Source organism: Acipenser ruthenus, chromosome 1, assembly GCF_902713425.1.
Source record: "Acipenser ruthenus chromosome 1, fAciRut3.2 maternal haplotype, whole genome shotgun sequence".
Classification (NCBI taxonomy): domain Eukaryota; kingdom Metazoa; phylum Chordata; class Actinopteri; order Acipenseriformes; family Acipenseridae; genus Acipenser; species Acipenser ruthenus.
Window position 1 is genome coordinate 33,682,188 of NC_081189.1, and position 23,892 is coordinate 33,706,079.

Genomic DNA, 23,892 nt, shown 5'->3' on the forward strand with positions numbered 1-23,892 from the left:
ATAATACAAAATAAAAGATGTGTGTAGCATTTGTCAATTTTTGCCAATTATTGATGTCACTTTTGATCTGTGAGGCAAGCACCATCACAATGTACCAGTAAATAATGCATTTATAGAGCATTCAAATGTTTCTTTAATTCCCCTTTATTATAAATCATATACAATCTAGGTCTTAGCACACATATGCATAGGCCAAACAGATTCTAAATTCACGTGCCAACCAGAAAAAAAAAAAACTGTCTATGATTTAAAAATGTATAGCACAATATAATGCAGTGTAACCCTTAGCCTGCCCCCCTGCAACCCTTCCACAGTGGGTGTAAGAAAAGTCACGACAGGTTAGTTACAGGGAGACAGGAGAATGGTTACACTCGGGTGTATCAGCTGCACTTTAGTCAAGTTTGAGAGCTGTATCGGGGCCACTTCAATGCTTTTACCATCTGCTTTTAAAAAGACACCAGGATGTGTGACAAATAGAAACCGATAATCAAAGTAAATCTATACAACAAGAACAATGCATTAGTTATTTGCTGTGATATTTCCATAACAACAGGGTGTTCTACCAAGAAGCAGTTATTGGATATTGTGAGCGTTTAAGGTTTTATCAGTTTCCAGGAGAAATTAACATTAGCTCCCCCCTCCTCCCCCCATTGCAAGTTCGTTTTCAGCACATTGTTCTTGTTGTTGACTCACCCCAAACAGCCTGTAGTGCTGACTCAAACAGCTGATGGGTTTCAGTATAGGCAGCTTTCATGTCTTTGCTAGATAAGCACACGCCCACAGCAATAATGTGCCAATAATTCAGCTTTGATACCCATTAGGTTGTTTTAGTATTTGTCATTAAACCAGAGAAATCAACAGACGTGTCAAATTAAATGACAAGGTCAATTACAAACGCATTGATATTGAGAATGGAAATAGGGTACTAGAACTGCATAATTACAGAGTGTGATGAAAATGATTTTACAATCTGTCAGAAACTGCACTACTCAATTTACCTAACAATCCTATCACTTTTTCATTCACTTGCTGACAAGCCTTCCTGGGGTTTGCGTAAGAGAGCAGTTCAGATAAAGGTAGCTCTACAGTTGTTTTTTTAATCTTTTTAACCTTGTCCTAATGGTGTTCCTCTGTCCACTTGACTTGTTTAGATTAGTGAGTTTCTAGGATGTTCTATATCAGTAAAATTATTTTATTTCTAACTACACATTTGCTTTTGCCTTTGCATGTCAAAATAGGGCCCATAGGTCATGAGTAATTACAGATATTAGAAATGACCAAAAAGGTGAAAAAAACAAACACGTCTAATTGAGACTACATTTTATAGTGTACACCCAATACATTTACAAAACACACATACAGCAGTGAAAAGTACAGTAATTAATAAACAAACCAAACTAACAGTTTATATGTATAGTAAAATAAATAAATACATAAAAAAATAAATACATAGATAAACACAATAAATAAAGCATTACGTTTACAATTAAACCAAATAAATGGCAGCTAACATTTTGACAGTATTAGTGAACATTTCAAGGGTTAATGTTACAGCAATGAATGGATTATGGGAGTAGACTTAAGGGTTCGCCTAGTCCAGGCCAGGCATTATGGGTAACTATGAAAGGTCCATCATGGTTGATCGATTGACAGCCACTGCCATGCCCCTTGAATCATTCAAACTACAATAATGTAAAGCATACATGAATTTTACAAATAATCCTCTTTGAGAAGTGGTCAACAAAGAGTTAACATTACAGCACAATGCTTGTTTAATTCTTACAACATTTACTGGAACTATCATCTATTCAGACAAACCTAAAGCGAGAAACTAAAATAAGATATGGAACAGAAAACTTGTCTTCATTAGCTCTGACCACAGAGCTTTTCAGCCCTTGACTCAAAACTTGAGCAGCCTGGTGGGTTTCAAAATGTGAAAACTAACCGACCACCAACGTACGTGATGCAGTTTAACAAGTAACAAGATCGAGACAACGAATGGAGTGTGCACAGCTTTTTTTTCTATATTGTGTGTGTGTTTGTGAGTGTGTGTGTGTGTTTTGGTAACAAGCCCTTGTCAAGTGTATTATTTAAAAACTACTTGGTTCAAATACTATATATTGCTGATATATATTAAACACAAATAAATAACTTACAATTACATGATATAATTTTACTTTACATTCAAATTCAAACTTTGAGTGCAAATAAACATAACATGTTAACCCTTTCAACACTTGATTTGTGGGCTGCTATACAGCTCTTCTGGTCTGAAAGGGTTACACTTCAAAGCATACATTTTATTTATTTATTACAAATGCTCCCCTTCGATAATACCCATAGTTAACAGTCTATCTTGTTTGTATGGGACTTCCACAGTAGCAAACACAACATGTAAATGCACTAAAATACAATTTGGTTAGGTCCATATTACGAGATGAATTGTATATTATACATCACAAGCAATTTAGCTTCTTGTCATACTTTTATAGTAAACATTTCCTTAAAATGACCATATTTTATTTCCAGGGGGGGCCTAGTGCTTTAAACAGTTTAAAAATGAGGCACAACTATGCTAAACTGTGTGAGAACTGGGAATCGAAACTTGAATTTTCTGGTTCAAAGACGTCAAAGCTAACCACCAACACGTTGGATAGACCTAGTCCTGCCCACTGTCATCCTTTGAGGTGGCAGTGTCTCCAACAGAATGGCAGCACTGTAACAGTATAAAGATCTGACACGTGCAATACTGAGCTTCACAGGAACAGTGAGATTAGTCTGCTGTTCTGCCTGCAAAACAGTCACACTTCACCACCTCAGCAGCTGCAGAGGACACAGAGAAGTCAAGAAGCATTCAGGGTTTATTGGAAACAGTTTACGGCTGGATATTGTTAAAAATACAGGTATTTTTTCACATATCAAAGAATCAAAGTAGTTGGCAGCTACTAAGTAAAGTAAAACCTATTGCTGTCACTCAGACATTATACAGGACTGTACTGTGCAATATATATTAACGTCAATGAGTGATAATTCCTCTAGAGGAAAATATACTTGAACTTTGACCCAATCGACTCCCGAGACCATCACTTTCAATTCAAACACAAAATGTCTCTTTTTCAGTACAGAAATGTTCATTAATGATCAACAAAATGAGAATACATTAAAAAAAGTGATGTAAAGCTGGTACATTCATATCTCAGAGAAACTGGAGAGGAACAGGGAATTAAGGTAAAGACAATCATCCAAATAAAGCTGAAGCACTAACGGATAACGACATAGAACGTCTGTACAGCACTGAAACACTAAGGTTAAAAAAAACAACAAATGTACTGCTGAACCTTGCTTTCTTTAATATTAGCATCACAAGGGTATCCATGTATTATTAAAAATAATAGATGGGCCTCTTCAGTGAGTTACAGGAAAACAATTCCATCTCGGGTTTGGGTAATCAGGAAATATGAACATTTCAGCATTACAAGAGCCAATGAAATCGCGTGAAAGTCGCCTAAAGGCTTCTACATTCACAGCGTTTTAAAAGTCAAAGCACAGCGGCTGACCTGCATAGTAATACTAAAAAAATCAACAGAATCTTTAAAAAAAAAAGAATTGGTGCCTTCAGGTATTTCTGGTGTACACCTGCATTCTTTCTAAGAACGTTCTTGAAAATTGATTCGTAACCAAAATCGACTACAATGTCTCAATTGTCTATGACTTTTTTTTTTTTAATTTGTAAAAAGCAATTTGAAATATTACTTTGAAGTTCTCAATATAATTCTCCATAGCTGTCTCTATAATAAGCACCCTATCCTAACATATTTTTGTCCCGCCTCTGCTCACTCATGATTAGACACCTAGGGGCAGATCTTTGACTCTCCCATTGGTTAAATCTAATAAAGACCTTCAACTGTTTATGTCCCACCTCCGCTCACTTATGATTGGACTGCCGCAGAGAAAATGCAGTTCTATTAGTTGATTTTATTTTATATACAAAAATAGAACTGCACAATTACATTTTTTTTTTAATTAATCTGCGATCAAATCGGTCCGATTAATCTATTAATCGGAGCACTCCTAATATATTTCTAATACTCCCACTTGCAGAGGTTTAATTGTAATATGCCATAAAGAACATTTATTTTTCTATCATGCCATGAACTGAAATCTCCAGAGCAACTCAAGTTAATTTATTCAGTATTTCCCATGTTTACTGGCTATTGTAGAAAACAAAAAGCAAAAAAAAAACTACTTCATGGATAAAAACCAACAGCAACAAAAGATCCACGGAACAAGAATAAACACATATCTTCCATGCATTTTACAGACAGCAGTTCAGACACCGAAAACCTGTTTAAACATTCTGAATGAAGTTTTGCCTATTATTTTGCTAAATTGGTGCTTCCTTCAAAATAATCAATTTTGTACTTTAAAATAATCTAGAAATGGCAAACAATTCACAACAGCTATAAGCAGAATGTAAAGTTATGCAAAACTTCAGCGTGGAAACTCTTGACAGTAGGGCAGTGGCGTGCCGTGACAAAATGGACTGGGGCAGCAGAGTCGTCGCTGCCCCCCCTCCTTTTTTTTAAGTGGCAGCTACCTACCTAATTCTAAAGGTGCCGAGTATATCCTTTCCCTTCCCGTGTCAGCTCGGGGATCTGTGGTGTACATCTCCCTTTTTAAAAAAAAACTCCAATTTCTCAGAGAAGGTTCTCATTGAAAAAGGATTCGTAACCAAATCAACTATGATGTCTCCGTTTTCTCACATTTTTTTATTTTAGTGTAAAATAAAATTCCAAATAATTAGATGTTGTAAAGGTAGTTGTCAACATAATCCTACTGGTGTTGTCCCCCATTGTGATTTATTGAGGCTCAGTTCACTTCTACATTGCAAATATACTCAGGTAATATCAGTCAGACTTCTCTGTGCCTTGCTCTTGATATGTGTCTTCACTGTCTTTGGATCTCCACACACAAGCAGTTCCATCAGCTGCTGCAGAAAAAAACTGTCTTCCATCTGGGCTTAAAGCTAAATTCAGAACTCTTCCTTTGTGACCTAATCAGCAAAGACAAGGTAGTTTATTGTCAACGTTTCATTTAATGTGTGCTAGTGATTTACAAGACATTGCCTTCAAATACTCAGTCACTTCAGTCTGTCAGTTGCTATAAAAAGGGATAACCAGATAACCTACATTTACAAATTGTGGAATAACGTCTTGTGACAAATATCCATGCAAGGTTTTATCTCAATTAGGTGAGCATGCAGTTGCCATGCAGGAGTTAGTGTTATTGGGAGAAAATGAATCCGCTTGCAACAAAAATCATCCAGTTATACAGTTTATTACTCAAAGACTTTAAATTACATTTTTATATATACATTTTTGTTGTCCCCTTTTTATGACGTCTGCAGTCATTTTGTTTTAATTATTGTATAGACACTCTTGCTGATCTAGTAATGGTACACATATTGGTGGCTGGCAAATAAAACTGAAGAGCAGCAACTGAATTCCTTAAACCAGACGTATTAAACCAAACCTTAAACCAGACTTATCTAATAAATATTAATTAATTTGAATAAGAAGATCTAAAAGTTAACACTACTGAAACTATTTCCATTGACTATTCTTTTGATGATAACCACTTGTATCTTTGAAGTGGTTTACCAATAAGCTGAAACTAAGGTTTTCATGTGGTGTCTCATACTTGCACCTAACAAATACTCTGTGGAAACAATGAACTTCACTCTTATTTTACTCAGCCGCCGGTAGTCCTCAGACTCAATCGATTCCATTATTTGTCTTTAATTCTACACATGTATACAAGGCTAGAGGTACATACATATTTTTATAAGCTGCTCTATTTCATGGGACTGCTGCTTTATTTTACACACATGATTTATGCCTTTGAACAGTTTAAAAATAGTGTTTATTTTATACATGAACTGCTGATGAATGTCAAAAGATAAAGAATGATTGTGGTAAGATAAACTACATTAGAATTCAGTGGTGTGCGTCCTTCCTGTTATGAAAGTCAGGTAAAAAAAACAAATCTGAAGCAACTATATTTATGTGACATTGTCAAGAAATAATCTCTGTGTAAAGTTAATGCAATATAACACATTCACATCCTTAACTCATATAGAATTTTAAATAACCAGTCTTTCAATAACTCATGCATTGTAGTTTTGAAATCGGCCCAGTCAATTCTCATTAATACAAATTTCAAAGGATCAGCAACACATTTTGCCTTATACCACTAATCAAAAGTTCTTAACAAATTGATGCATTTGTAAGTGTCGCAATTGCCTGCAGCTTTCGTACATTTCATTATAATATTTGAGAGCCTTCGTTTGTATTATCTCCGCGAATTTATGCAGGAACACCCATAATTACATAATCATCTACGCTTGAACCGCAAACAGAATCTGCTGCCGCAAAGCATTCCCTAAAAAGTCTCAAATAACATTGCGCTTGTTTAGTAAATTTCACTCAAGACTTCCAACTCGTGGCAACTGGTTTGCGACTCTTGCGACAGGCACAACACTTTAGTACACCAACCCCATAGTATTGTAAAGTACTCACCATGCAACTCAGCTATTTTAGTAATAGATGGAAAGTCCCACCGAACAATTAGATTTTTGGGAAGACCATGTCCTGTTATTAGCTCCTTTGTTTCTTTCGCCCAAAGTAATGAACAAATCTAAAAAATAAAAAAAGGAAATAAATGATTATGTATTGAATCAATTTTATGATTAATCAAATAACATAATGATTCACTATAACATTATGACATTTATGGCCAATGCCACTTTCCCTAGAGGTGGGACTGAAGAATTCCCTGACACCCTTAAGCTTACGTTACATAGGGTTAATACTGTATATATTTGTGGTTACTAAAGTTGGCAAACAAGTTACTTACGGTAATATGAATGAGCTTTGCTATACATGGATTTTTCAGGACAATCAATGGTAAATGCATAGTATAATCATGGAACAATCATGGAAAACTGCAAAATTACAGTTCAAATTTCCAGTGGTAAATAAGGGATGAACTGACAGCAAAGAGCATTGGGTATTACTGCAGGCAGCCACTCCTCTGGCAGAATTGTTTTAGATTCACCCACATACACGACATTGGCTTTTCATTCACAATCTCTCTTATTGTCTGATGTATACCACCTCTAGTTTCAGCACTTTCAAATTCTTGAACCGATATGCTTTTTTTTCAGTTGATGTCTGCTGCTTACCTGTGAGTTAGTGTGAGTAGATTTAATGCAGCTCCCAGTGTTTGTGTCCCATATTCGTAGAACTCCATCCTTCATTCCTCCCCCTACAGCCACCAATTCAGACTGCCATGGACACCAATCCATTGCCTAGAATAACAAGCAAGACTTGAGGGTCATATTATAAAAAATAAAAACATATGAGGGAGCTGTGTTGTTGGTTCTCCAGTGCTATTTTTATTGAACACAGGTAAGACAGCAACAGGCTGTATTTGAAGTAAGCATCTGAAAAAAGGCACATTATAGGATGTGAATCTTTGTGTCTTAAAATATAATAAGATTTGCTTGTACACTCAAGAACACAGGAAGTTGTCAATGGAGTAACCTATCATTTTTCATTATGTACCTGCTTTCACTTATAGAAAGCTCGGAGAATTGTTGGAAAATATCCTGGCTATAAAATCACAATTTCACAATATGGTGACTCTGGCCACAAGACTGAAATTCTGTTTAAGCCCATCTCTTACCTTCACAGCTGTGGGGTGGGCCATTGTCTGTAGGGGCTGGCTGCGTACTGTCACGCCTGGATCACTGGGCCAGATATTCAGCAGGCCGTCACTTGATCCGCTAGCAAGGCGACCACCATTAGGTGACCATTTAAGCCCACAGATACTTTTCTGGTGACGGAGAGTCCCAACGTGATGTCGTGCAATTCTGACATCATGGTGGTGAATTAATCCTAAGTGTGAACCACTATGAAACAAGCATTGAATAATTATTACCTCTCACCAAAATCTTACCAGGCTTAGATATAACTTTTGTTTGGTGATGGAATGTTGACATACTACAGTATCTCCATTGACTAAAAACCTGCTGATCACAACTTATAAAACACCCTACTGTATTTATAAAAAACACATGGCTTTATCTTTGCTGGATCCTGTGTTATCCATATCTCAGTAATATATTTTTTAAGATAATGCAGATTGTTTTAGTATTTTTATTCACACATCATGTTTCATTAATCAATTGGAAATGCATTTCTCAAATTTCACTCAAGAGTGTTTGTCAGGCAACAGAGAATTTCTCTTAAGACCAGAACCGTTCATTCTACAAAAATTCTGGCGCTCTGACTGACATGAATGGGTTGTGGAAACAGAAAGTGAGTATTGTTGCTGGAGGGAGCTGAAAAATATACTGCTGAGATACACACGCAACATGGGATACACACAGGATGAGGCAAAGAAATGTTTTACTTATAAACACTGCAATTACATTAGAAGTACATTTATAATAAGTACAGAAAATGTGCCTTGTATGCTTAAATTGCAGTTTGTCATTTAGAAAAAAAAATTAATTGAAATTAATTGACTTTTACAAATGAAAACTGGAATACCAGTAGTATTGCCAGAGATAAGTAGTCTAAAAACAAGAAAACAAAATATTTTAAATTATAAAATTATAGGTTGTCATTATAAAAGACAACCCCTTTATGACAAATAAAACTGTCCAAGTATAATGAGGTTAAAGTTTCAAGGATTACCTGCTGAGAATGTAGTTATTCCAGCTCAGCGCTCCCACTACAGATTGATGACCAAGCATGTTTCTGAGTCTTTTCTTTGTTTCAACATCCCATAACTGCAAAACATTTGAAAAAAAAAAAAAGACCGTATGTATCAGATAATAGACATGTGTATCCTACTATAAAAAAACACACACTTAAAATCTTGTTTATCCAGATTATAAAAGGGCATTAGGCCTATAATATCCCAATTAGATCAATTGGATAAGTTGATTCTTAGGGTCCACTGATCTTGAATCTAGTCTTGCTGCTTTGCTGTAAATGATAAGGGCCTGGGGGGAAGATATGATAACAGTCATTCCTATTAAATTTGAGATAATTCATCTAACTGGTGGCAGATCTAGCTCTATATACCACCCAATATCCCTAAAAGTGCCACTGCTAAACATTCTATCACACAGTACTTTTTGTCCATGTGACATTGCACCTGGCACTGTCAATATTAAACAGTTATTATGTTGCTTTTCATTTTAAAAGGTTGCTGCTTTAACAGAGTTACCTCAATCTAACTTCATTTTCTGATTTCACAGTCCCTGGTTAGCGCTAATCTTGGACAACCTAATGTTACCTTAGGTAAGGTAGTCAATGACAAGTGCTATTTCGAGGTCTCTGAAACCAGCCATATAACTGTACAAAAGTATATGCATAATCGATCATCGGTTCTGAATGTTGAAAACAGAATTGGCCTGGAGATCAAAAATCAAAGGTTTTCCCACAATCTTTGTACGTCACTTGTTTACCATTGTGACCATTATCTCTGTGAATTACTTTGTGAGATACAGAGCATGAAGGATAGACAGACAGACAGAAAGTATAATTTCAATACTATGCCTTGATTCACATGGCTGCAGATAATAGCATTGACTGATGCTGCAAAAAAAAAACTATGGGTTGTTATTTAACAACTGTCTATAAAAACAGTATTTATATTTAATTTTGAGACATTTTAAATAACTCACTAGTTAATGTTTTGTAAATAGGGCCCATGTTAACCACTGTACATATGTGCATGTTATGGTTTTCGCACCTAAAAAAGCCCTTTTATTTTCTCATCAGCCACAACAGCAGCTGTAACACTTGACTCCACACGGAGGTTTGTGAATTGAATCTGCAGAGTGAATTACCTGAACTTCACCATCACTAGTTCCAATTGCAAGACAATTGCCATGGTTTATCCAGGCAACCGATGAAACATATTTAGTGTCAGAATTGAAATGGATTCCTCCTAGTGTCTTGTGAGTTTTGGCATTCCACATATAAGTAGAGGAATTCAAAGCCACAGCAACAAGGTTTTTGGAATTCCAGTCCAGTAAGTTTAAGTCTGAAATTTAAAAAATAAAACTGTTAACATGTCCTATGTAAGTAGCGACTGCTAACACTGATCAATACAAATTCACACCACTACAGCAAACCCTGGTATCTGATAAATATATAACACCCCCAGATCTTTGGGACATTCTGGTTCTAGGTGTGCAATATAGCTGACACACTATTAAGACTACTTGACTGATCTACAGGGATAACAGGTTGTGACAGAGAGCGAATTAATCTTAGTCAACAATCTCCCTCCCGACCTGTGAGGGCGCTGTGTAGCTGGAACAGTGTGCCCCGGACTGGATAGTTTCAGAAGCGGGCTATCCAGGAAGGGGGCGGAGTCACAATGCCAGAAGTCATCGCCCTAATGAGGTACGCGAAGTATCAGTCATGGATTGGAGGAGACGTGATTGAACTAGTTATCACAGGGGGCGTGACTGAAGGTATAAGGGGATGTGCCGATGTAATCCATTCCTTTGATGTGGTTAACGAAAGGACCCGTATAGGAGATGGAAGTAATTTATTGTCGCGAGTGTTTCATGTTTTGTTTGTTTTGTTTTTCTAACTGTTTTGTCATTTCATTGTTAGACGGCTAAATACTAACTGGGAGCTGTCGCTACAAGCCAGCACCAAACCCGGACTACACTCCACTACTGTTTCACGAACTGCTGTCTTTCACCACACCTGCACATGAGCACTCACTGTCTGAAGAAGTGACCGTATCTGTTTTTGGTGTTGTTATAAAGTGTTGTATTATTTCAGGACTGAAACCCTTGTTTTGCATGGAGAGATACACATGGCTGTGTGGAGCCTGTGCTTATTATTTAAGTGTTGTTGACACGCAGCCCAGCCAAATAAAGGAGCTGTTTTATTGAACTGTCACTGTCTTGTGTGTGTTATTCCTGAGCACTGCACCAACTACACCTGCGCAGTGCAAGCCACCTGTCACACAGGTTCAATAACTTCTTGTAACAAATACCCATGCATCAGTTTGATAAACGGTTTTCAAATATAGCCTTGATCATAACTACCACGAGCCTGAAAAATGTGTGGTAAAGAATGTACCAAATTTCAGCCCAATTCAAAACTCTAAGTGTGTTATACAGAGCGGACAGACCATGGCCTTCATTGACATGCACAGTGTGTTGTATAAAGTGCCCTGCCATATTGAAATGAAAATAATGTTGATGAATGTAAGCGTGCCTGTCATATGCTCCTCTCGACAGTGACATGATGAAAGACCTCGCCAAAACATTTGTCTTCTCGACTTAAATGACCGCTCTTGGTGTTTATTGTTCCTGTCTTCTGTTTTGTGATTAAAATCATCACCAACATTAAGATAAAGACAAAAATTGACGTTCCTGGAATCAATATTCTTTTAACATACTTGCCTCGAAAGCCTCACCACCCACCAGCTCATATATTTCAGAATAACCAGCCATATACTGTCCAAACATTTTGTACTTAAATAATTATCTACCATTAATGACTGTTTCCTAATGCACAAATATATACAGACATGTATACAGATACATTAAACAATATTAGCTGCATGACAAAAAGAATGCGCACATAACATTGCTTATGACAGTGGGATTTTTTTGCCACTTATCTTCATTGGGATTCCAAATCCTGCTATCTTGCAATAACAAGACATGGTAGAGTTTGGAATAACATCAATAGCGACAGCTGAGCTAAGCTGAATGACTGATTCAGTTGGTCTGACTTTTTTACTAAACTCCAGGACCTTAAAATGGAAAGACCAAAATATTGTCATATAATATCTTTAACTACAGATGCCTTGTTTGTATTTTGAGACAACAGTCTCCCTCTCTAGTATAAAATCCTGTCTCAGACTCTAATCCAAAGAGTGTTATGTCTCCCACTTGATACACTCTGTAGTTTCACTTCATTTTGAAACTGCCACTCATGTCAAGTTTCATTCTTCCAACATCATATGTCATGCAGAACATATTTGATAATGGCATTACATATTGAAGAGTATCACATAGGATAATACTTACAGTAATCATCCCTCAACCCAGTAATGTCTAGTTTCATCTCGAGTTCTGGGAGAGTGCAGTCACTATTGACAGGACTACTCTGAATAGGATGGGGTCTGTCTGCTGAAGCTGAAATCAACAAAACACCACATTATTATACATTGTGTTACAGGTTATGGTCACTTCACTAGGGCCTATGAGGCAATAATGTAAGCATAGCTTAAGGAATTAGTGTGCAAAGGAGCTGAACCCTTGTGATTGGCTATACTCTGTATAAAGCAATTTCAAGGCCCTTGTTTTTAAGGAATATCACCCCACCAATTTCTTGTTCAGCATGCTAACATTGCAGCATCATTTTTTCTGTAATTTAAGTGGGCTTCTCCCAATCTCAGTAAAGGAACTTATTAAAAAGAAATGAAGCTGTCATCCCTGGCCTCAACACCACCATGGATAGATTCTCGAACTCTTCCTGCATGTTTCACCAAGTGCCATGGCCGTAGAAGGTTGTCACAAATCAATGGCTGGTCAACTTACAGCCCTAGTACACGCCCAGACAACTTTTTTATGATGTTCATTTGCACCAAGGGTATACATGCTGTGTAAGATTTTTGCTGTTATCCAAACAGCTCTGTATCTGTCACCATCTCAGATGTATTAATACTAACCCTAATAATAAGTGTCAGATCCACTATCAGTCACTAGTTGATCTAGTTATGCTAGTCTTGCACAAGCATCAAGACAATGGTTGTTGGTGAATAACATGATATATGTTCCTAATCATCATTTATTGCTATTTGGTATGTTTAATAAAGACACCCATATATTTTACCTTTGGGGAAATTTCTGAGAAGCCTAAGCAAGATGCAATGACCCCTAGCGAAGCGTTTGGGTGTGCACCAGTAATTTCTTCCCCCCTGAACCAGAGTTTGTCAGAAATCTTTAACAAATTTCAAGCAGGAAACAAATAATGCTGCATCCATAAATTATGAAAATGAATGGGTATCATGGGATAATAAACAGATACAAATAGTGTAATCTATTCATTTTCATGATATTGTTCTGATTTTGGATTTGCAGCTTTGAAGGGCCATTAATGTCACACATCCTTTGTGGCTTTTTTTTTTATCCTGCAAAGTATGTCAGTGCTACAGAAACCATTGCTGTGCAATCTGTAAGACAGGGTTAAAAGGAAATCAGCTGACAGCTCGGAAAAAAACATCATAAAAAAGCCTGTCTTCTGTAGTAGAGAAAGACCTTTTCAGAATGTGGTAAACCCAATAAGTTCAAAAGAAAGGTTCTCAGGGTTTGCTACTCTGCTTCGCTTTCCCATCAAGCGACAGACCCCCTTCGAAGCAGCACAGGAAGTGGGGCGTCCTGTTTGATAAAACATATATCAAAACCAGTGTGTTCTTGTCAAAGAACCACAACCGTCTTGCTGCAGATACAATAATGTTGAACACATGATTGCAAACAAACGCCTCTGGAAAATATTCACTTTGCTCATCCTTAACACTTAAAGAGCACACATTTTCAGTTTTTGATTTGAAAGGCTACAAAGTGTCTCTTGTTAAAGTCTCAGTTTTATCTGCATGTTGTCAGTGGCATCCGGCACTGTTGCTACAAGCAGTGTAAAGATTACAAAAAGATAATCTAACTTCAAATCTTTCTGCTTGAGTCTGCAAGGCACTGTTTAAAGTAATTGCAGCTAACAAAATAATCCCCAACAACTTAGCCATTTTCATGTCCATGAGCTGCATCGGTCTCAAATGTGCAGTTTTTAAAGCAGCACAGGTTATAACAAATATGTATTTCAAAAAAAGATACCTGGTACTACACTAGCTTAAATAAAGGTTACTGTTCCCGTTCACTTTCTACTCATAATTTCAACCATTCTTAGTGGTTCTTGCTGCAATTACTCAAAGGTGCTTTGGCTAGGAGCTCAGGAGCTGCTTATCAGTTCCTGTTGCCTGCCATACCCATGTGCAATTTAGGCTAGATCAGCCAAAGTGGCTTGTTATTAGCAAGTGTATGGAGCATATAATGCACAGCCATGTGTTGCCAGGAAAACAATGGGGATGGCTCTTGCTTAACCTTGCCTTGGTTACTTACATCCATGGCAAACAATTGAGATGAATCGCAAACATCATACAGATGTAAGATGAATGTACAAATAATGAAGAAAGTGAAATTTGAAGTTCCTTACACTTTACTATTAACACATACTGTGAGGTTTGACAGTTGTATGCGTCTCTGCCTTCCCCTGGTATAACCTATGCCTTGTATCTATGTTCTTATGCTATCATTCCCATTACTGCTCATGGAAAGTCACTGTACCTTTGTACGCAGAGCCCTCGCAGAGCCCGGGCATCTTATCAGGGGCTCTTTTCTTTTCATCACATAATTTCAGAGAGACTTCCTACAATAAAAAAGAAAGAAAGAAAGAAAGAAAGAAAGAAAGAAAGAAAGAAAGAAAGAAAGAAAGAAATGCGTCACAAGTGGTCATGAGTTATATAAGGAATGTGAAAACTCCTCCAGTGTTATGGCAAATATTACTACTGTGAATATTTTTGGAGGGGTTTTGACAGGTAGCTTAGTACAGAGAGACACAGCGTGGCTAAATACTGGCAGCAAGGATCACACAAAGAAAGTCCAAATGCAAATGTTCTTCACACACCAATTGAATATTGGATGGATGCAGATAAACTGCATCACTTTTCTTACACAAGATATATTTTCTTAAACCTACTTCACTCAAAACAGACATGTAAAAAAAAATCACTTTTTTGTCTTTGTCATGGGAAGAGAAGGGAAGATTTTAAAAAACATGTTGCAATCTATAATCACTGTGAACCTTTGAAAACATGGCGTTCTTTAGTACTACTGTAATATTCAATAACACCACTATTATCGATCAGGGGAATGGCTTACTATGTAGAATAAGGATTTTCTGACCAGTATACATTATATGGGGTGGGTGTGGTCTGGGCAGTTCTGTTAACTGTTCAATACATTGGATTGGTTTCCCTAATTGTACCTCATTGGTAATTCATTTTCTAAACACACTAGATTGCAAAAAAAAGAAGTGAACAAATGACAGTATTATAATACCTGTTTGTTCTCATTGTGAGCTGCTGGGTTAGTCCCTTGACATGCTGCTGGTGGAGGCACGATGCCAGGTTGTAGATAACTGTGTTGCTTCGGCTTGTCTGGGGAAACTGGATAAATAATGCAATACAAAGTTAACATTTTGTTGAAACTCAAAAAATTGAAAAATGTATTTAGCATTTAGGCCATCATCATGAGAAAGAATAACAAAGCAGTCTTTTTTTAATGTTTTTGCTTTAGATTAATAATGATCCACTTTTTCAAAAAATAACAAAACCCCAAAACCAAAGTAACAAAGTGGCCAGCAAATCAAACATCAAATGAGCCTTGAAGTTTTACACCTCGATTAGAATTAGAACATGTACTACTGATGCAACTATATTGTCTAAAATAAAATACCTTAATGTCACAATACACACAACAGCAAGACTCTGACCTTGAGTTGTTAATGTTGTTTCAAGTTCTCCAAGCGTCTGCTCAGAGTCAGAGCTGTTTTCTGGGGTTGGTGAAAGATCCAAAGGAAGTCTTTGACAGACTGTGTCAAATTCTCTGTTGAAGGACTGCTGCCATCTTGTGGCCAATGGGCTGCTAGCAACAGTAATCTCTGACCTCAGCCTTTTCACAATTCTGCTTTTAAATCTGGAGTATGATGTCTTTCCACGATCTACCTGCGGTGGAAAATATATGTGTGTAACATTAAAACAAACTCATATTCATTGTATAATATTTGTATAACATTAATCCTATGTTGCTTTAAGTCTAGTATTAAATCCATATTTATTCACTAGTCCTATTGTCCATCATGTGTTCACATGAAAGGCAGTTCTGCTACAGTTTAACTGTTTAACATTTCATTACTTCGTCTTAAACTCCAAGCCATTTATATGGAACATTATAATAAATTTGGAAAATCAAACGTGCATGTTAAACTACATGATATAGGGCAGCAGTGTGGAGTAGTGGTTAGGGCTCTGGTCTCTTGACCGGAGGGTTGTGGGTTCAATCCCCAGTGGGGGACACTGCTGCTGTACCCTTGAGCAAGGTACTTTACATAGATTGCTCCAGTAAAAACCCAACTGTATAAATGGGTAATTGTATGTAAAAAAATAATGTAATTGTATGTAAAAATAATGTGATATCTTGTAACAATTGTAAGTCGCCCTGGATAAGGGCGTCTGCTAAGAAATAAATAATAATAATGATATAAATATACACATACTATAAAGAGAAATGTGTTACAATTTCTAAATATGTTATTTTGATGTGCAATACATGTATGTGAAGAATATGGTGATGGATCCCTTCTGTTTCCCTTTTCCCTACTTCCACTACTTGTGCTGTCTAAGACAGAAGCATCTGCCAACCAAGCACCAACTATCAGTCATCTTTACAAAACCTTCCAGACCTGCTGTCATGTCCACTCTAAACGGAACAAACTTAGAGATTTATTTTATTCTATGTTTTTGTAATTACAGAATACCATTTGCATTACAACTAAGTCAGCTGGGCAATCTATTAAACAAAAGCATGTGCTACTCTCTCTAACAAAGCCTAATTTAGCATTCTTGTTGTTGGAGGCTTGAATGACTAGCAATACTAAACAAACTGTTATTAAGGATTCTTCGATTGGCTAGATTAAAATATTGTACATTGTATTTATTATTAGAATTTAACAGAATTTGGGCTGCTTGCAAGATATATTGTACACACAAGTAGGCCTATTGATTGAGATAAGCTGGCTGCTCATGAGCCAATGCAAGTTTTTAGTCTACTTATTACGATAATTTACACTTGGCATTGTCTCCTTTTCTCGTACCATGAAGTGGATTTTAATTAAACAGTATACATGTGTTTATTTCTATGAACCATAAAAGTTTTCAGGGGGAGAAGCGGTGTTGCATAGTGTAAAATGTCTGCTAATATAAACACATTGTTTTGTAATTATTGTTTTCCCAATGTACCTCACCCCGAAAAAGCTACGTGGTACGTACCCGTATCGTGTTACACACACACAGTTCATCCCCGCATTACTTTGCGGAGACTTCATTTTGCATCATTCCCAACAAAAATGGAGAATCTTGCGGCGTGTCATTTAAAGTACTCGGTCCCGAAAGCTCGAATGTTTATTGTTTTTCTCACAATGATGATCTGCACGGGTGGTCTCTTTCTGTTGCAGAATACATTTTTGAAAACAAGTAAATCTAAAGATTTCTATTCTTTCGAAGTGAAGGATTTGAAAGGGAGGACCGTTTCCCTGGAAAAGTTCAGAGGCAAAGTAAGTAAAATAATCGTATTTTGTGTTTCTTTGGTTTTCCATTAAGTGTTTTATATCACATTTAAGAATATGCCATTTTATTTTGCATGATTTAAAATAACTTTTGAATGTCCAGGCACAAAGGCCAATACGCATGCGTTTACTTGATTTAATTACACTTACGGTGTTTGGGCATTAGGCTAACTGTTAAAATTATCAGTGCAGTGTGGTAGGCCACTGTCTAGAGCTTTCAAATTTACCAGAAAGTGTACATTTTTGTATCTATTTAACTTTTAAAATAAAAAATTAAAACGTGCAAATGTAATGTTGGTACAGTATTTTTGTTTAAGGTTAGGAATGTTGTAACATTACACTGTATTATAAAACTGAGGAACTTCCCTTTTATAATCATATAACCGACAGTAGAACAAGGTTAAATATTTCATATTAGAGAAGCCTACTTACAGGTTTGTATAACAGAACTTAAAATTTAAGTTTTTAAAATGCAGTTCACTTTTTTTCCCCGCTTCCCCTCTAGGCGTCTTTAGTTGTAAACGTGGCGAGTTATTGTGAACAAACTGAGAGAAACTACAAAGGACTGCAAGGTCTACACCGAGAGTTGGGTACTTCACATTTCAATGTGCTGGCTTTTCCTTGCGGCCAGTTTGGAGATACAGAGCCAGGGTCTAACCGTGATATAGAGGCGTTTGCAAAGGAGAAATATGGCGTGTCTTTTCCTATCTTCAGCAAGATTAAGATAATGGGCTCTGAAGCCGACCCTGCCTTTACATTTGTTACAGGTATAGTATTTTGCTCAGGTGTCAAAACTTCACACTCTCCTGATCAATGTGCTTAACATATATGCAACTGGTTTCTGTTGACTATAACATTCTTCCATATTGTAGCCTTCTGCACTCAAATCTCTTATAAAACGTTTTTGATGGTCCAGTTTGTTTACATCCCATATATGGTTTGTTTAACATTGTCACCTTGAGACAGATAGAATGTTAGATACCTATGATGAATTTTGATATACACAGTTATTTCAAATTAACTTAACTTTTTTTTTTTTTTATTTCAGATTCAGCCAAAAAGGCGCCAAAGTGGAATTTTTGGAAGTATCTCATAAACCCCCAAGGCCAGGTGGTAAAATTCTGGAAACCGGAAGAGCCCATAGAGAACATCAAAAAAGATGTAGTAGAGTTAGTGAGAGAGATCATCTTAAAAAAGAAAGTAGAACTTTAAAACCTGAACTGTTTGTGCCAAAGCTTCATGGCCAGGTCACACCTTAACCACTTAAAGTGCCCCGTTTGTGCTTGTCACCAGAAACTAAAACAGTGAAGTTGCCTTGAACATGTCAGCAGTTGTTTCACATGTTGGTTTCAGAAGCATTTACAGAAGCAGTCACTGTGCCTGCAATGTCGTGACTACACAGCATTTTCTGTTCAAAGGAATATCACTGACACACATGGGACAATGTCTGCAACTGCAATGTAGCGCCAATGAATTAATGTTTTAGATGAGTGTTTTAACCGCATTATACAGTTAGTTGGGTGATTCCTCACTACTTTTTTTGTCCACGACCAAGTACTACTGCAGAGGTTTGTAAACAGTTTAGAATAGGGACCTCCAACAGAATACTGAGGGAAGAGCAGAGTAAAGTGAATGTTTGAACTGTTACTATCCCAAAGATCAAGAATATAACTGAATGGTCATGAAATATACAACGAATGCAAAATTCCTGTCCATACATGTAATACATGTTTTAATACATGATTTTAGGAATACTTTTGATGACCTCCTTGATTTAGTTGGGCAACCAGCTGTATTACTGAGTGTTTTATAAAAGTGGTAGGACAAAATATGCCATGGAATTATCTAATGTAAATTGTATATTAATATTTAATATGATACAGCTGCATAAAGATTTTCTTATTGCACTCCAAATGATATTTGACTGTAAAGCCTTGACAATTGTAAATTACTAACAATCCTACATAGTGAATGAAAATATGGCATTTTGTGGCCACAAGGCAAAATAGGATGTGCCAGATGGGATGAGTACTGGATAAATTCTAATTTGCCAAGAGTTAAATTACTGGGCAACCTAAGCCAAGTGACTAATCATCGTGTTTATTCTTTTAAAAGAAATTTGCCTATTTAAAATGCAATTTTATAAAACAAATATTCTTAGTTCTATGTATACCTCTAGGATTGACATTGAAACTTCAGATATATAAAAAATATATATGTTTATGTTCAGTAAAATTATGCAGGTGGATTCAAATTCACATTCTCAATCATGTAAAGCCATGTGTCAGTGGTATCATGCGAGGAGGCTTTTGAGTTTACCTGCAAATATATTAAAAGCAGACATAACTCAGTCACAGCAAATTAGACAAGCACTAAATCAGCGTTTGAAATATTGTAAGCTAAATTAATATGTTTACCCCAGATTGCAGCATTTAAAAAAAATAAGTAAAAACAAACTGCTAAGTTGCATGAAACTACTAGGTACATGTTACATGTAAACTTGTCACTGGGATACCTTCTTTAGAAACAGATACAGGCCCTATTTATTTAAAAACATCTTGTCTACTGGGAATTCCATGGCCCTCTTTTTTTTAAATTTCATCCAGGTTCGGGTACTTTTTCAAGGGGGAGAAAGGTACTTTGTATTTTTTTAAGGGGGGGGGGGGAGTAATGTGTGTTCTGTTTTGTTTTTAATAATATTATGTTGCGCTGAAGACAACTAATGTCTTGTTTACAGATTACAGCAATAATAAAACTAGCTTTCTTCTTAAATGTGTTTTACATTTATTCATTTGTAATGCTTGAATTGCCAACAACAGTTGCATTTCCTTCATGTGTAGTAAAATATGGCTCTTTTGGGTCAGCTCCGCCTTGGAGGAACTTTCTTTACCTTCAGTTTCTGCTTCTCGCCTGAAGAAGAGATCTTATTTTTTTATATGCATACTCACCTGATACTTAAAAATGATCACTTTATATTGCCCTGCACGACTTGTCCTGTTCTTCATTTTTTCATATATAGTTTAAAATATCTGTATATGTCTTTATATATTGTACATCAGACACACTGACAAACAACAGTAACCATTTTCTTGACTACCCGTTCTGAATTATTGGTAATTGGTAGTCAGTAGTGTGCAAATGATTGAACCGAGCAAATGCAGTGGTGGTGCATTCGAAGAATCCGACCCTTCCTCACCAACTACGCCACCCAGCTCCTGGTCCAGGCCTTGGTACTCTCCCGCCTAGACTACTGCAACTCTCTCCTGGCTGGCCTCCCTGCGTCCGCCACCCATCCGCTCCAGCTCATCCAGAACTCCGCTGCCCGCCTGGTGTTCTCTCTGCCTCGCTTCTCCCATGCAACTCCACTACTCCGCTCACTCCACTGGCTCCCAATCACCGCTCGCATCCAGTTCAAGACTCTTGTACTAGCCTACAGATGCCTCGACCAGACTGCACCCAGCTACCTCCAGACCCTCATCTCTCCCTACACCCCCACTCGACCTCTCCGCTCCGCCTGAACTAGACAACTGGCTCTACCTCCTCTACGCTCCCCTGCCTCCAGAGCCTGCTCCTTCTCCACCCTCACTCCGCAGTGGTGGAATGACCTTCCCACAGATGTCAGGATTGCCCAGTCCCTGACCACATTCCAGTGCCTCCTTAAGACTCACCTCTTCAGACAGCACCTGTAGAACTCCTCTGTTTTTCCCCTGGGACACTTATCACCCTTCCTTAAATGCGCTTTACTTGCTCTTATCTGCCCCTTATTTTACTGCATTTAATCCTGTACTTCAGAGTACTGTAATCTGCCAAGTGTTTAATCTGTAGTATTTTGTATTTAATCATATCCTGATGTAACTATCACTGACACTTATCTGCTGTATTATTGAATTGTATTTTGTCACACTTGTACTTGCTTGAACCAAAGTCATTGTATTTATCTTGCTCTTAATTGTATTATTACTTGTACTGTGATACTTGAAATGTATTTGCTTACGATTGTAAGTCGCCCTGGATAAGGGCGTCTGCTAAGAAATAAATAATAATAATAATAATAATAATAATAATAATAATAAATAAAAGCCACAATTAACTGGCTTAGATAAATCCTCTCTTGAAAAATCATCTTTGAGATGTTTTTCTGCTTTTTTATTTTATTGAGCACTTATTTTGTCATAGCCTAAATAGTGGGTTTTTTTTGTTTTTTTTTTTAAATCTGATATTGTCCTAAGACTAACTTTTAACATATTCCAACACTAAAAAAGGTTATGGTGAAATAAATGTCTTTCTGCCTATGAATTGTCTGATGATCTACAGTTGCATGGCATGTAGTGATGTGGAAGTGCATGTAGCTGCTGGTATGCAAATCACAGCCAGCTAACAGTACACTGCCTTATCAGCGCACACTTGAGCTAAATTTATTAAAAAATCTATGCACAGGTCTGTGTGAATATGAATTTGTTGAAAGAAAAACAGCTAGCAAGCTGGAGCACAGAACCAATATGCATAAAAATCACCATAAAGTAGTGGAAACCATGAAACAAATGTGACTATTCAGTAAAGTGGACAAAAAAAAACACAGTTGCAGTAATTGAATGACTTGGATGTAACATGTGCAGTCAGAGGGCAGCAGAAAAGTAAGCTGGTGACAGTATTAAAAACCAGCTAACGTTACACTGCCTTCTTAACGCACACACAATCGACACAGCCTTACACATCTCAATATATTAAACTATTAACTACGATTCATTTCGGCTGGCGTGGTTTTTACAGCGCGTGCAGCAAGATAGCAGCAGCAACGTAAGCTGATGACAACATTTAAATCAGCTAACGTTACACTGCCTTCCTGCCACACACGAGCTCAATGAAGTCTTCCACGTCTTGGGCACATTTTCCTTTTGTTCGGCGCAGACGTACTCACCATGCAACAGGTGGCAAAGTAGTAGCGGCTGCTACAGACAAGAAAACAGAGCAGCCAGATAGCAGTACACTGCTTACCTGACACAAGGAATTAGATTATATATTTTGAACATACCTAAAACTTCCACAGAACTTATTGAATGCAGCAGTGTGGCGTGTAACTAGCAACTGTCAGTCTATATCCACAACAGCCATCTAGCAGTACACTGCCAAAATGATGCATTCTGGATCTGTTTCTGTTACAAACAGCGCTCTGACTGTACTTCAGCAATGACGTCATCATATTTACAAACAATGTTGTTGAATGTGACAGTGTGAACTGTAACAAACAACTGTCTCAAACGAAAGAGCCATTTAGCTATACAGGGCCAACGTGATACATTCTACTGAATACACTATCAAACTGATACGCAATTTGGGGTTATTGAATGTAGCAATGTGGAGTGTAACCAGTAGCTGTCAAATACACAACAGCCAGTAGCAGTACACTGCCACACCGATGCATTCTCGAGGGTTTTACGGTTCGGTATGGTGCATGTACAAACTATTAGCATCTCTGTCACCAAAGAGATTCTGAATTGACTGCACGGGCCGTGTTTGATTTAGTGGAATCCTGAATAATAGATTATGAATGTTAACTACACTGTTTTTCATCCTTTTTAAATGATCTTTTAAGTCTATTCCCCCACCTGAAATATATTGAAAGTTTAACAGTACTTACAGTATGTTTTATTTACAGTATCTTACCTTGCTTATCTTATGTGCGTACTGTTTTTTAGCCCTGTTGAAATCTTCTGCAAGTGTGCTCATTATGTTTTCCTGTTAATTGCGAAAAACAACATATTTACCCTGTTTCGATGTTATACTAAGCAACGTGAAAATGCACAAATAAGGAAATACAATCGATGTAATTGTGTTACTTACCCACAGCATGGCTTCTGCCGTTTTGATTTTAAAAGTGGAATATCTCTCTAATTTCCATTCCATTTCTTAAAGTGTTAATAGTCTGTTTTGACAATCTAAAGCTTCACGGTTTATAATAAAGCTTTATCTTTAATTGCTTGTTTCTTTCTGTGTTTTTTTTTAATTTACAACCCAAATAGCCTTTTAAAATACTCTACTACTGCTCTTTCCGTGGTTGCTTTTGCTCCGCTAAACATTTGATTAGATACCTTTAAATAGGCAGGACCGGCGGACAGACCAGCGGGAATCACTCCAAGTTTGATTTGATTGGTGGAAGCCGCTGAGAGGGTTACGTCACGACAAGGGATTCCCTCTTCGGAATTTTGCGCTTAACGATTCCACAGCAACTACAACAGAAGCGCATGGTCTCTTTGGAGACGCATTGTGAAAACACACGCTATAGGTTTCTAATTGCACGGGCTATAACCCGCCAAGTTGTACAGAGGACTGGCGGGTGTATGTGATGATGATGTTGTAACTTTGAGGCGGTTGGAGAAGCGGT

The 23,892-nt window shown here is 37.1% G+C and overlaps 2 protein-coding genes across 3 annotated transcripts; one reads left to right on the forward strand and one right to left on the reverse strand.

Annotated features, from left to right (window-relative positions):
• Positions 1 to 283: 283 nt before the first annotated feature.
• On the reverse strand, positions 284 to 23,562 carry LOC117420519 (cell division cycle protein 20 homolog B-like). 2 transcript variants are annotated; one of them, XM_059023985.1, is made up of 12 exons: positions 23,352 to 23,562; positions 23,175 to 23,246; positions 15,660 to 15,891; positions 15,227 to 15,333; positions 14,453 to 14,534; positions 12,140 to 12,247; positions 9,926 to 10,122; positions 8,763 to 8,857; positions 7,747 to 7,972; positions 7,244 to 7,369; positions 6,579 to 6,696; positions 284 to 5,053 (listed from the first exon to the last, which is right to left on the reverse strand). In XM_059023985.1, the coding sequence occupies exons 1-12, from the start codon at positions 23,412 to 23,414 to the stop codon at positions 4,908 to 4,910; spliced, it is 1,572 nt and encodes a 523-aa protein (XP_058879968.1). In that variant the 5' UTR covers positions 23,415 to 23,562; the 3' UTR covers positions 284 to 4,907. The 2 variants fall into 2 exon arrangements, with proteins under 2 accessions (XP_058879968.1, XP_058879974.1); XM_059023991.1 differs by lacking the exon at positions 23,175 to 23,246.
• Positions 17,231 to 20,282, forward strand: LOC117408748 (probable glutathione peroxidase 8). Its single transcript, XM_034014019.3, has 3 exons — positions 17,231 to 17,498; positions 18,016 to 18,277; positions 18,559 to 20,282. The coding sequence occupies exons 1-3, from the start codon at positions 17,292 to 17,294 to the stop codon at positions 18,720 to 18,722; spliced, it is 633 nt and encodes a 210-aa protein (XP_033869910.2). The 5' UTR covers positions 17,231 to 17,291; the 3' UTR covers positions 18,723 to 20,282.
• Positions 23,563 to 23,892: the final 330 nt, after the last annotated feature.

Coding starts and splice junctions, on each gene's coding strand:
- LOC117408748 (XM_034014019.3), top strand. CDS start 17,292: ATGGAGAATCTTGCGGCGTGTCATTTAAAGTACTCGGTCCCGAAAGCT. Junction 17,499..18,015: donor TGGAAAAGTTCAGAGGCAAA/GTAAGTAAAATA, acceptor CTTCCCCTCTAG/GCGTCTTTAGTTGTAAACGT. Junction 18,278..18,558: donor TGCCTTTACATTTGTTACAG/GTATAGTATTTT, acceptor TTTTTATTTCAG/ATTCAGCCAAAAAGGCGCCA.
- LOC117420519 (XM_059023985.1), bottom strand. CDS start 23,414: ATGGAATGGAAATTAGAGAGATATTCCACTTTTAAAATCAAAACGGCA. Junction 14,535..15,226: donor CTCACAATGAGAACAAACAG/GTATTATAATAC, acceptor TTTTTATTGTAG/GAAGTCTCTCTGAAATTATG. Junction 8,858..9,925: donor CTAGTGATGGTGAAGTTCAG/GTAATTCACTCT, acceptor AATGTTTTGCAG/TTATGGGATGTTGAAACAAA.